This window comes from Scomber japonicus, chromosome 17 (genome assembly GCF_027409825.1).
Source record: "Scomber japonicus isolate fScoJap1 chromosome 17, fScoJap1.pri, whole genome shotgun sequence".
NCBI lineage: Eukaryota > Metazoa > Chordata > Actinopteri > Scombriformes > Scombridae > Scomber > Scomber japonicus.
In genome coordinates this window covers 998,630-1,013,024 of record NC_070594.1, presented here as the reverse complement: position 1 = coordinate 1,013,024, position 14,395 = coordinate 998,630, and the positions used below count along the sequence as shown (strand labels likewise).

Sequence of the window (14,395 nt, the reverse complement as noted above, 5' to 3'; positions counted from 1 at the left end):
GATATTAACTCTTCAACTCTCAAGCTAATTATTCCTTGTTTCATCGTTGTTGACATTTCTTCCTTATCGATACATTCAAGTAAAACTCAGTTAAACCATCAATCTCAGGTATGAACACACAGGTGGACACTCTCAGGTCACATTTAAGGGTTCATTTTAACAGTAAATGTAGTTTTAGTCATAATTGAGTCATGTACATTGTTTTAGTTTTAGTGGACTAAATATCATTAGATTATAGATTATAGTCTATATAATATAATAAAGTTTAAAGGATAATGCTTTTTTAAAGTTAGTGTTGAATGAGTGAAGTCATTATTCCTACTAGATGAAATGAATGTTATATTTATCTGTTATTGAATGGTAGGAAGGTTTGAATGGTTCATACACACAGACATATCTTTATTTACCTGGCTTGGCCATAAAAGAGCATCTCAATAACAATAATCAGCTGCTAATGTTGCTTCAAGTTTGAAGTGGAGACAGATGACAGAATAAAGTCCAGTGTGTCTCTCTGTTATATTTAGTTTTCTGATTCATCATCTAGTTAAAAATCTGTTAATTATCCGTCTGATCAACAAAAGAAACAGAAACAACTTTCTTCATTTATCAGACACATTTTTCTTTTCATGTTATTTCCTCCATTAACTGTTATTATGGATGGATATTATATGTTGTTATGGATCAAATGAACATAAGGAAGAGTTTGTCTGTCACATTTTAAACATATTTATATTTGACATAATGTGTCATCATTTCCATGTGAGCGTCTGGTTTGATATGAGTTTACTTAGTTTATTGAGTTACATCATATCAATTATTCCTCAAACATTCAACCTAATAAAACAAATCAGTATTTAAAAACACTCTGGTCATATTCAGAGTTATTAAATAATTAATTCACAATCAGAATATCAATAAATATCCTTCAGATACAAATAATGAATAAATAACATTCTGCCAGTAGTAATGTTTCATATGTTTCTGAGCAGCACACAGTAGATACACAACAGGAGTGTTTGTTAAATAGATATAATATAATATAATATAATATAATATAATATAATATAATATAACATGATATAATATAATATAATATAATATAATATAATATAATATAATATATAATATAATATAATATAATATAAACGTTCATGATCTCCTGATGTCCCTGAACTCATCAGAGTCCATCTGTTATTTTATTATTGATGTATTTACTGTTTATTATAAAGAAGTTCACTTGTATCATGAACTTTATTTAGAACTTTCTAACTTGTGGTTGTTTCTTCTTATTGTGTCTTTCAACTATTATTATTATTATATATTCAAACCAAATGAATGAACACATGGAATAATTACAGTCAAATGTTTTGCTGTCTTATAGCTGCATTTATTCTCTGATCACTTCAAAAATGCTCCTTTTGTCTCCTTTTGATATTGAAGTGATGACTGGCTCTATCCTCAGGACAACATGCAGAGATCAATATTTAATCTAGTGATTTATCATGTGGGAGGACATATTTGTTCATCACATCTTCTTCTTCAGGTCTTTTCCTCTCAGACTTCAGTGAAAGAATCCAGCAGACAGTTGAGACAGATGAGTTTCAGCCTGTTTCTGTGTCACTCTGACAAACTGAGGAACACTGCTTCATGTTGAACAGCAGTTAGGACTCATGTTGGATAGAAAATCATTCTGACTGTGTTTCTTCCTCCAGGGTGGACCATGGTGGAGAGCAGTGGTTAAAACCTGGTCTGAAGAAGTGTAAGTGTGGATTGAATTTGATTCATGACAACTAAACAGCACACAGTCAGTTTCTCTTTAAATACAAAGTTGGTCTTTGTGGTATTTATTTATTAAAACATTACTGACAAAATGTGTCATCATGAAACTTTATAGAAATGAACAACAGATCAGAAGTTAAACAGAGAATAAATCCATCAGGTGTGTCAGATGATAAACTGCTGCTGTGTTGTTTCTTCTTCTCTTCATCAGATTTCTGTGAACTCACACTGGACACAAACACAGTAAACAGATACCTCAAACTGTCTGATAACAACAGGAAGGTGACATGTGTGAAGGAGGATCAGTCATATCCTGATCATCCAGACAGATTTGATGTCTGGGCTCAGCTGCTGTGTAGTAATGGTCTGACTGGTCGCTGTTACTGGGAGGTCGAGTGGAGAGGAAGAGTTATTATATCAGTGAGTTACAGAAGAATCAGCAGGAAAGGATACAGTTATGACTGCAGGTTTGGATTTAACGATCAGTCCTGGATTCTGATCTGCTCTGATGAAGATGGTTACTCTGTTTGGCACAATAACAGAGAAACATCCATTCCCTCCTCCTCTTCCTCCTCCTCCTCCTCCTCCTCCTCCTCCTCCTCCTCCTCTTCCTCCTCTGTCTCTAACAGAGTAGCAGTGTATGTGGACTGTCCTGCTGGCACTCTGTCCTTCTACAGAGTCTCCTCTGACACACTGATCCACCTCCACACCTTCAACACCACATTCACTGAACCTCTGTATGCTGGGTTTGCGTTTGGGTCTGATGGTTCCTCAGTGTCTGTGTGTCCTCTGTCTGAGTGAGAGTCTCTTCCTGTGTGTGAAGATGTAAATAAATAACTTTGAGAAGTTTGAGTAACATTATTTTCATTGCTGGTTAAAATTCAAGCAGAAGCAAACACAACGAGCTTCTGTAACATTGATCTGATTATTAAAATAAAAACCAGTTTGAACTTGAAGCTTTTGGTTTTCTGTTTGTTTTTGACACCAGCAGGACTCCGTACATCTCAGCTCTCTGTTTTTACTTTATTGAACAACAGCAGAATATACAAACATACAGGTAAACATTAATATCAGTTAAATATGTAATAATATGAGGAAATGAACAACATGAGAGGAAATATTAAAGTAATTACATTAAAATAAATAGATGAATAAAATAAATAATCAGCATTCAGATATATTTAGTCAGTATAGCCGATAATATATTTATTCTTTTTTTATTATTAACTTGAGAGTTCAGTTTAGGATTAAAGATGAGATCTTACATGAAGATTTTAAAAACTTTTATTCCTCTGGGTTGCCATGGTTACCACGGTAGCAAACGATAGCGATACTGGTTGAGACCAGATCAGTCCAAACAGTTTTAGATATTTAAAACAATCAGTGAGAAATAGTTTGTGTATGTTTTATGTTAGATTTTAAAGGTGACTTATTATTATTTATTAAAGGTTTAATGATCAGGGACAATGCACATGAATAAAACATTTGAACACATGTAAACATGAATTAGCCAAAAGGCTATTTTACATCTGCTGTCCCTGGACTGATGTTAAGTATTCAGCCTCAAAGAATATAAAAAGATTTAGTTTGAAGCATAAAAGTTATACATTAAAAAATAAGAAGACTAAATCTGAATGAAGATGAAAAAGCAGAAAACAATGCAAACACACACACACACACACACACACACACACACACACACAAGCTAACAAACAAGCTACCAGCAGACAGAAGCAAGAACAACATGAAGCAGATTAGCAATAAGAAGCTAGCAGGACAAAGACAATAAACACTTTATAAAAAGCCACAAAGCAACAATAAGGCTTCTGTGGCTTCAAATTAAAATCATCTGTGAGCTGTAGAAAAACTTGTGTTTTATTCTTTCTTTGAAAAGTTTGTGTAATATTCTTCTTGTTAAACTTTTGATCTGTTAGTTCAGGTCCATCTAACATCAGTGAAGGCTGATTCTTCTTTTCATCTTTACTTCTGTGACTTTTCACAAGTTGAATGAATTCATGGTTACAGCAGAAGTGAAAGAGTTCATATTACTGAATCATCACTCACATTATGAAACTATAAGAGACACAATAAACATCATCCATGACGTCATGTTGACTATTTAAAGTGTGGGTGACGTCACTCAGCGCGCCTGTGGGCGGGGCGTCGGGTTTCTCTTCCTGTGTGTGAGCAGGTGAGACACACCTGATGGTTTGATGAGAGACTCACATTGGCGGTGCATATTCAAAATGTGGTGAATAAATGTAAAAAAGTCTTAAATGTGATGAGGTGTTTGGTGGGGTATGCCTGGGGGGCAGACAGGAGTGCGCTAAAAGCCATATATTGTGGGTTGATTAGGTCTATTTTAGATTATGGGGCAGGCACATCCCTGAGAAAGCTAGACATTATTCAATATCAGGCATTGAGGCTATGTACAGTGGCTTTTAAAACAAATCCAGACCATCCAACAAAATGCACTTTACAACCGTGTAAATAAATAATAATAAACAGTCTTCAGAACAGTACCATTATAAATTGTTCCACCTTGGGTTTTGCCAAATGTCACAGTAGATTTTAGACTATTAATGCAGAAGAGGTGGATTAGAAAACTTACAAAAAATAAGATACAGTATGATCTCAGAACAATGTTACAGGAACACGCTGGGAGTAGGTGTTGGCAATTGATGTTAGAGTTTATTAGAGTGAGTGGTTTAATGGGGAGTATATAAGTTCTCTGTTTGTTTTTGTGTGTTTGTTTGTTTGTTTGTTTGTTTAATGTATGATTTATTTATTCATTTATTTATTTTTATTTTTCTTGTAGTATTTATTTAGTTATTTTGTGAGGGTGTTATGGCCATTTTGATCCACATTCCATACCAGTAGGTGGCGGTAATGCACCAATCCGTTGTTTGCCAACCGCCATTAAATAACAGAAGAAGAAGAAGAAGAAGCAGCGACACACCTGAGCAGCAGCAGACAGCAGCAGACGCTTTAATCACTTTGTCTTTTAAACTTTACTTCATATTTTACATTAAAGTGATCCGCGCGGAGCGGCAGCGCGAGACCGGAAACCGGAGCTACATCCGAGAGTCCGTGCACGCGCAGCAGCTGACGGCAGGTAAGTCAGAGTTTCAGTTACCATGGTGACTGACTCAGAGTTTCAGTTCCCTCTCTTTCCTCATCTCAGGGTTAAGAGCTGATAAAAGTCCTCACATTGTGTACTTTAGGAGAAGTTGTGATCATGTTTTAAAAAGACGAGTGAAGCAGTTATTAGATGTTTGGACTGAGCGCATCACTTCCTGCTGTGCTTTGTGTCGGCCAGCAGGTGTCAGTAGTGGAGCAGCTGAAGTCTGGAGAGGTGAACTCCATCTCAACACGACGGCTTTAAAAAGCTTCATCCAAAACTCGTCCAAACCTCAGACTGACTGATCAGAGACTCACATGTGATCAAACTGCTGCTGCTTCAAAAGTCGCCCCCTGCATGGAGAGTAGACGCTTTTACCATCTGGGAGGCGCTTCAGTACTCCCACAGCTTTTAAACAGCGCTACAAAAATTCCTTTATCCCTCTTTCCATCCAAGCACTGAACGCACTTTACAGAGGGAGATAGTCCTCGTCCATCCTAGTCCCCCCCTCCCTGGCTTGGACCTATTTATTTATTCATATTTATTAGTTTTTTCTTTTCTAAATTCATGTTTTTAATTCCAATCAATGAATGTAGTTGTTGTGTTTTAATGTGTTGTGTGATCTGTGTTGTCTTTTCTGTATTCCTGCTGCAAACTAAGTGGACAAAGAATCAAATGAATCTGAATCTTCATCACATCTGAGCTCAGCTGCTCTGACCTGTAGATGATCACATGGTTCGTTACCACCATCTAGTGGACAGATAGCACAACTACATGTGATGTGTGATTTCTGACATGAACTTTATATATTTAATAACTTTATATATTTAATAACTTTATATATTTAATAACTTTATATATTTAATATAATAACTTTATATATTTAATATAATAACTTTATATATTTAATATAATAACTTTATATATTTAATAACTTTATATATTTAATATAATAACTTTATATATTTAATAACTTTATATATTTAATATAATAACTTTATATATTTAATATAATAACTTTATATATTTAATAACTTTATATATTTAATAACTTTATATATTTAATACAATAACTTTATATATTTAAAACAATAACTAAAGTACTGAAGGAAGGAAGGAAGGAAGGAAGGAAGGAAAGAAGGAAAGGAAAGGAGGGAAGGAAGGAAGGGAAGAAGGAAAGGAAAGGAGGGAGGAAGGAAGGAAGGTAGGAAGGAAAGGAGGGAAGAAGGAAGGAAAGGAGGGAGGAAGGGAAGGAAAGGAGGGAAGAAGGAAGGAAGGTAGGAAGGAAAGGAGGGAAGAAGGAAGGGAAGTAGGGAAGAAGGAAGGAAAGGAGGGAAGGTAGGAAGGAAAGGAGGGAAGAAGGAAGGAAAGGAGGGAGGAAGGGAAGGGAAGGAAAGGAGGGAAGAAGGAAGGAGGGAAGAAGGAAGGAAAGGAGGGAGGTAGGAAGGAAAGGAGGGAAGAAGGAAGGAAAGGAGGGAAGAAGGAAGGAAGGAAGGAAGGAAGGAAGGAAGGAAGGAAGGGAAGGAAAGGAGGGAGGAAGGTAGGAAGGAAAGGGGGGAGGAAGGGAAGGAAAGGAGGGAAGAAGGAAGGAAGGTAGGAAGGAAAGGAGGAAAGAAGGAAGGAAAGAAGGAAAGGAAAGGAGGGAAGAAGGAAGGAAGGAAGGGAAGAAGGAAAGGAAAGGAGGGAGGAAGGAAGGAAGGTAGGAAAGAAAGGAGGGAAGAAGGAAGGAAAGGAGGGAGGAAGGGAAGGAAAGGAGGGAGGAAGGAAAGGAGGGAGGGAGGAAGGAAGGAAGGTAGGAAGGAAAGGAGGGAGGAAGGGAGGAAGGAAAGGAGGGAGGAAGGGAAGGAAAGGAGGGAGGAAGGGAAGGAAAGGAGGCAGGAAGGAAGGAAGGTAGGAAGGAAAGGAGGGAGGGAGGAAGGGAAGGAAGGAAGGAAGGAAGGAAGGTAGGAAGGAAAGGCCCATCAGTGTCTTGAAGAAACTCAATAATTTCTTTTCCAATGAAAGTTTTCACATGTTATGAACCAGATGTTTAAAATTCCTCATACCTCCAAAAACAAAAGAAATCCTTTTTAAAATAATAAATGGTGTTTATCCATCCAGTGACTGGTTAAGAAATTGTGTTTCATGATGAAACTACTGATCATTTATTTTTCCATTGTTTGTATTCTGATGTCTACTTTATTCACAAGTTCAAACATATGAAGGTTTAATGTTTCTCTCTTATATTAAAGCTCTGAAACTCATTAAAAATCAAACTGCAGTGCAACTATTTAGCATAATAGAAGAATATGATTTAAAGAATAAACCCAAGCCCTTTTCATTTATTCACTTTTAACTTCATTTTATTTAATTGTCATTTATAATTTATTTTTTATTTGTCTTTTCTGTATTTCAGCTGTTCCTTTATAACAACTTAATAATCTTGGTGTCATGATGTTTGTATGAATAAAAACTGTTGAATAAAAAAACTCCAGAGACTTCCTGTTTAAATAAAGATTTAAAAAAACATAAACCCCCTCCCACTGTCAGTCTCATGTTTGTTCTTCTTCTGGTTGGTTTCCTGCTTGAAGCTGCTGATTCATTTCACCTTCACTCATCAGCTAAAGGTAACGTCCTCCATCCTCCCTCCTTTCCTTCCCTCCTTCCCTCCTTCCTGCATCAAAAGGTAACGTAAGCAACAGTTTCATCATGTTTGTGTCAGCAGCTGTTAAAATGATCTGATAACAGTACAGATGGAAGTTATACTGATGACTTATGTTCATTTCTTAACTGTATTCTTAAAAAGTCTCCAATCCGATCATCTGAAGTTTATGCTTTAAAATGTTTTAACAGATTGATCAATTATAAAGATAACATTACTTATATAAAGTTATTTTAACTTCAGTTTCTCTTTTAAATGTGTGACGCAGTTACAAAACACAGCAAATAAACTTTTCATCAGAAGTGACAGTTAGAAAGAGGAAGTGAACACGAAGACATGACTCCATATATGGGGGTGAAACGTGTCTGCAGGCAGTGATACGTGACTTTACATCAATGTGTACGTGACAGGTTGAACTCTTGTGGTTTAAAATGTTTGTGTGAGCTGTTTTTTTTTTCTTGTTCAGTGAAACCAGACTGCAGAAAAGAGTCTTAACTGGCTCCAAAGGGACCAAAGGAGGTCCAGGTTGTTGGTGCTTTGGTCTGTGGCTTTAAAGATTCCCTCCAGATCAGATTTAAGAGGTATGTAAAATATTTTGAATAAGAATTTGTGTCTGATGTGATTTTTATACAAAACAAAATTAAGTCATCTTATTAAAGTCCTGAATATGTATGTATGTATATGGGCTCTTAGATGGTTCCTGTTTTCGGTGCCAAACTGGTTGTGCACTCTTTTCGCCACTGAAGAGGGCAGTTTAGTCAGTGTTTTGCCAACCAGGAGAGCACCATAGCACTTATTTTGGCTCCCAGGAGGGCACCTTAGAACGTGTTTTGGCTCTCAAGAGGGCAGTTTAGCGCGTGTTTTTCAACAATTGGGCAAAGACCTCATGTTTTCTACACTGTAAGCACATTGTTGTGGTTTGAGTCAGATGTCAGAAGGATGCATCTCTGCAGGCAGTGATACGTGACTTTACATCAATGTGTACGTGACAGGTTGAACTCTTGTGGTAGCTGCTGTGGTGTGCACAGACTTTTTGAAGGGCGGGGGCGAAAAGGAAAAAAAGGGCACATACAGCGCGTTCTCATCACTGAAGAGGGATCTTTAGAGCGCTTTTCAACAATTGGGCCACGAGGGGGGGGCGACCACCCCTCTGCCCCCCCTTATGCACACCACTGGGTGGAGACTGAAAGTATGAAATGTTTGTGTGAGCTGGTTTTAGAGAAACTTTCCACTTTGAGATGAAAGTGAAAACAAACGTAAAACATTTAACTGAAGGAACAAGAAGAAAAACATTTTTTAAGTGGAGGGGAAGAAAAAAAGATGATGATGATGAATCCAGTGTAGAAATGTGTTGAACTGATCAATTCTGCCTTCAAAGAACATGATGACCTCTTGACTTTATGTATGTTTTATAGGCTGTAAGCACTTTGTTCTGGTTTGAGTCCGATGTCTCACTAAGTTCATGCAGTTTGTCTGGTGGAGATGAAATGAGTCTCATCTGTTAGGAAAGAAGAAACAGAAAAGTTCAGAATAAACATGATGATCACGATTTTATATTTAACGGTAAGAGTGAAAACTGAATGCAAAAATAGAAAGAGGTGAAAGACATGACTCCATATGTGGGGGTGAAACGTGTCTGCAGACAGTGATACGTGACTTTACATGAATGTGTATGTGACAGGCTGAACTCTTGTGGTAGCTGCTGTTTGTGGAGACTGAAAGTATGAAATGTTTGTGTGAGCTGTTTCCAGACTGCAGGACAGAAAAGAGTCTTAACTGGCTCCAGTAGTCTGCAAACTGCTTCCATTTTAATCTCTGTAATGTTTTTATGAATATAATTTAAATATGAAATCTCCATTCTTTGATAATGACTTCCTGTCCTGATCCACAGTTCTGTTCTCAGCAGTGTAACTCATCTAGACTAGAGCAGCAGGCTGTTTGTGACTCATCAGCAGGTCAGGTGGTTCAGAGATGCTCAGAGTTGATCAGAGTACAGCCAGCCAGTGTGTCTCAGTTCAGGAGTCACAGCCTCCAAAAACTGAGGTGTTCATGTGAGGAGCTGGTCAATGTTCACTGTTCCAATAAACAGAGTGTCAATTTCTGGACTGATATCATGCACCGTCCTTCTATGCTGCGCTTTACCTGACCCACACATCTTCGCATAATGGTTCTGTTTACCACACTTGTTGCAGGAAACTCCATATGCTGGGCATTCTTTGGGCTGGTGTGATTTTCCACATTTTCTGCATGTGTTTATATGTCCACTGCTTTGTGTGTGTTGAAAAGGTTGTCTTAGGTAGTCTTTTCTGCTGAAAGGTTAAGTGTGTTATGCACTTCGAGAGCCTCCTCTCCTAGTGCGTGCAGCAAGATGGTGACTTTGATCTTTTCGTCCTTACCCTCTGCACCACTCGCGGTCATGTAGATTTGGAAGCGCTGTTCCCATCGTCTCCAGTTTTCACCCAAGTTGCCTGTCAACACCAGTGGTGATGGTAGTTTGAACTGCTCCATCGTACTGTCTCCTGTCGTTGCAGGTCTCCGTGCGTCTCCCACTCTTTGAGGAATACTCCCGCGCGACTAGCACAGCGTTTAGCTAGCAAAACTCTGGTGTTTTCCGACCTCGGCAAACTGACGAACTGGACCGACTTCTGACACCATGTTATAGTTCTTCATGACCGGGTTACTCGACATATATAATTGATATCCATAGGCTTGTCTTTAACTCCAAGAATGTTACTTTATTACACACACTTGTAGCCTGCATTACATGTACTCCGCTGAACCGGGAACTAGACAAATCATGACAGTAGCCTATAAGTGCGCGGCACTATATACTACAACACCACTTTTTCACCTGTATGCTACAGTTTTAAGTGAGGTAAGTTAGTCAGTGGAGTGGTGCATTTAAAACTTAAGCATTGACTCAGCAAGAGTTTCCTCCCATGAGTGTGTGTGTGTGTGTGTGTGTGTGTGTGTGTGTGTGTGTGTGTGTGTGAGAGAGAGAGAGAGAGATATAAAGAGAGACCAACATTTAGACAAAATGCTATAAATGGAGTCAATATGAAATCTCTATTTGTATCTGCATGTACACACATTTACGTTCTCTCTCTCTCTCTCTCTCTCTCTCTCTCTCTCCCTCTCCCCCCCACACACACATTTATTTTACAATACACACATAAATTACACACTCTGACACACATACCAACACATCCAGGTCATGTTGGTCTGCTGTGGACGAGCAGGACTGAGGAACACTGCATTATATTCTCCCATAGAGGTAAAATACAGTTAAATCATGATATCTGTCTCTAAGATGACCAGAACACAGGAATATATGAAAGAGTCATTTTTTGGCTGGAGGGTATTAAATGTAGTTATAATGGGTTTCAATCATAGACTGTATAAAATGGGGACATTTTTGTCCTTAAGGATCTGAGAGGAAGTTTTTTTTAATGTGACACTGCACAAAAAATAATGATAAATTATAATAAATAATAATTATACACATCATATTGTGATGTGTTTTAAGGATGTTTCATATATATGTGTATATGTCTAGCTGTTGCATGCAGTACACCGTGGTTGCACAACAAGAGAAGACAGTGATGAGTAAAGGAGGCAGTGAGGGGATTTCTCAGCAGTGAAAGTGAAATGTGTCTGAAAGCTAACTGATGATGGTCCGACTGGGTTTTCACCCTCGTGTGCAATGGTTGGTTAATTGTGGGTATGAAGACCCACAGAGGAGGAATTATATGATGTTGTAAAAGGTTCATTCTGGTAAAAAGTTAAGGAACAGAGAGTATGTGCAGTAATACACCTAAGAGCAGGATATCACATGGGCGTAGCGTGGGAGTGCAGGACATGGAGGACAGGTTTGGGAGCGTATGCTAGGTGTGTGGGAACATCTGTAACCAGTGATGTGTTTTAGCAGATGTAACTTTGCTGATATAAGATGTCATCTTGATGCTTTTGGACTTTGACTGTGAAGTTATGAGAGTGTGACAGCGTCCTCAGATTGATGATGAAGGACTGATGAAGGAGAATCAGCTGCAGCTTCTCTCTGTGTTTCCTCTACAGGTGAAGGTAGAACCACTCTGTGACCACATGTGGATCTGAATTCACCTGGTGAGTATTTTCTTCTTTCTGACACACAGCTGGATGAAAATAGATGCATGTCATCAGTTTTTAAACACAAGTGAACTATAACTTGCTGCATATGAGCTCTGTACTGGACAAAAATACAACTGTATGAAAAGGAATCTAGTTAATGCAGTTTCTTCAACATGTATCCACAGTGGAAATCTTACAGTAATGACTAACTGTGGTGCCATCTGGTGGTAGAATAAAGAATGACAGTGTGATAGACAGCAGTGTGTGTGTGATGTGCAGCTGGTTGTAATGAATGAGCATGTTGTTGTGTTTGTGTGAAGGTGTTTCTCTGCTATGGATCAGAGTGAGGACAGAGAGGAGGGAGTCCCTCCCTCTAAAAGCTCTCTGTGTGGGGAACATGACAGCCAGACCAAAGCTCAGAGGTGAGATGAGGATCTCTAACTGTCCATCACTGTTCTCCACTCACATCACTCCACCATCATTATTCACACTCAAAGCTCTGTGTGTGTTGTGTTGAAGGACAGAGAAGCAGCACAGACCAGACTCTGCTGGACTCAGTCGGCCGTCTGTCAAGAATCTGCGGTCGATATTTGAACCTAAGAAGTTCAGTGATGAACATAAATCTGCTGATCAGAGGTAAGAATGTAAAATCTTTGTTTCTGTTAGTTTCCATCACACCTCAGAAAATGTTGAAGTCTTTGTCATGAAGTCATGAACCACTTCTCATTCTTTCTCTGTAGTGTTAAAAACATGAAGTACAGCACCACATCATCAGATCTCAGTATGTTTTAAGGTTGATATGATCGTTCCTATCCATAGGAGTTATGTCATTTCCACTTGTCTCAGCCAAGTCTTTATGAAGTTTTACTTCATCAATCCAACTCTTTTTATGAAGTCTTGGCAGTTGGACGTTTTGGGCTCAAGCCAGTATGTTTGGTCATCTTCACGTTCTTCCTCTCTCAAGTAAAATTTCACTGACTCGTTGGCTTCAATGAATTCCTCATACAACTTGTAATAACTCTTCATTTCCTTTTGTTCAATATATGTCATGTTGTCATCTTCCATGAAGCGTTCTATTTGATTTGATTTTGTAGTTAACTGCCTTAATTTGGATCTTCTAGCAGTGATATACTGATGCAGTTTCTCCTCAATACCTTTTTCTGTAAGCATGACCGCCCTCTTGTGGTCATCTTCGGTGACTGCACGTTCCTCATCGTCTTCGCTTTGCGGCTCCTTTGTTACAATGTTCCAGCGACGGGAACAAGGTAACCACTCGGATTTAACACAGGGATGGCTATCAGGCTTATCCCGGTTACCTTCACCCAGGTGTCCGACCAGAGCCTTTGTTTATTCCCACAGCAATATAATCCTGTAGGGCGCCGTCCAATTCCTGGATGGGCCGTGTCCGCGACGTGATCCGGGTCGATGATGTAGTGGCAAACTTAGATTTTAATACCAAAGCCACTAGATTTATTAGCAGTATGCAGGTACAGCTGGCTCGACTCGTATGTTACTGTCTTGTGTTCCTTAAATACTCACAAACCACCGGAGAGTTAGGTCGTAGTTTCATTGTTTTATTTCTCGTTGCAAGCTTCTCTTGGTTTTCACAACGGTCCACAACATCTTAATTTAACAGTAACATCTAAAAGTGACGGTCAAAAAACCTTTTTTCCCTGTACCTATTAGCACTCTGCTAATCCACGTCTTGTACTTTTTACAAGTCCTTCAAAAACACCATGCGCAGCGCCTAACGCAGTAAGAATCAGCAGCGCCTACTTCAGGTGTTGTAGTAAATTTGACATCTATGCGATAAAAGGCAATAATGTCATAACACAATCAAAACCAATATAAAAGACGCTGTAATCTACAGCAGGTTTGTTCTTACTGATGTCACTATGGTCCCACATTTCAGAGTTAATGTAATGAGCCCAGTGTTGTTAGTTCTGATAGAAATGAGACCAAACTCATAGCAGGAGATCATGTTTGAGCAGACTGTGTCCTGGAAGATCAGAGATGCATCTGTGCTCTCTAAGCTAGTTAGCCAAGCTAACAATGTCAGTTTGTTGTAGCTGTGTGGATCAGTTTCTTACTGCAGGTTTATGTAGAAACACCTGATGTGTCGTAGCTGTCGTCCAACAAAACACACAATCTTCAGGATCAACACTGTAGTTACACTTGTTTTATCTCTTCTCTGTTTCCATCAGGATCCATCAGCAGAGACCAGATCCTCCTGAACCCAGCTGTGTGTCCATGAAAAGTGACTCGTCTAAGGGTCGACTTATTCACTTCAAACATGGACATCAATCTGCTGATCGGAGGTCAGACTGTAAAATGTTTGTCTGTTATTATCCAACTCTCATAAGAAGAAGTTTGATTGATGTAGAAATTAATTCTTGACCTCAGTGATACATAACTGCAGTAAAAACTCTAAACAGTTTTACTAACTTAGTTCATTCCAGAACTTTCTGTTGTATCCCATGGTCTTCCTCAGTGAATGAGACTTACTCAGGTATCATCAAGTCAGATGTGAATGTCCTCTTTGATCTTTCTCTGACTGTCCATTGACTGCAGGTCAATGACCTTTGACCTCTTCCCAGTGGATACTGTGGAGTATTGTGTGTATTAAAGTCTCATATATCTTATTATTCTGATGTTGTTCAAAAACTATTAAAACAGGTCAGTGAGACACAACTTCCCAATGCAGCTTTCAGCTTCACCAGCTCGTTGTGGCTCTGCACGAGATTTCT

General features: G+C 38.6%; 1 protein-coding gene across 1 annotated transcript in view; it reads left to right on the top strand.

Moving 5' to 3' along the window:
• The window catches only part of LOC128377450 (NLR family CARD domain-containing protein 3-like), a gene marked incomplete at its 5' end in the record, with an annotated part of 42,355 nt that extends 37,150 nt beyond the window's left edge, over window positions 1-5,205 (top strand). Inside the window, 4 exons of the mRNA XM_053337402.1 lie at window positions 1,713-1,759; window positions 1,991-2,563; window positions 4,814-4,894; window positions 5,102-5,205. Coding sequence (XP_053193377.1) covers window positions 1,713-1,759; window positions 1,991-2,563; window positions 4,814-4,894; window positions 5,102-5,205 — 805 coding nt within the window. The remainder of the gene's footprint in view (window positions 1-1,712; window positions 1,760-1,990; window positions 2,564-4,813; window positions 4,895-5,101) is intronic.
• Window positions 5,206-14,395: the final 9,190 nt, after the last annotated feature.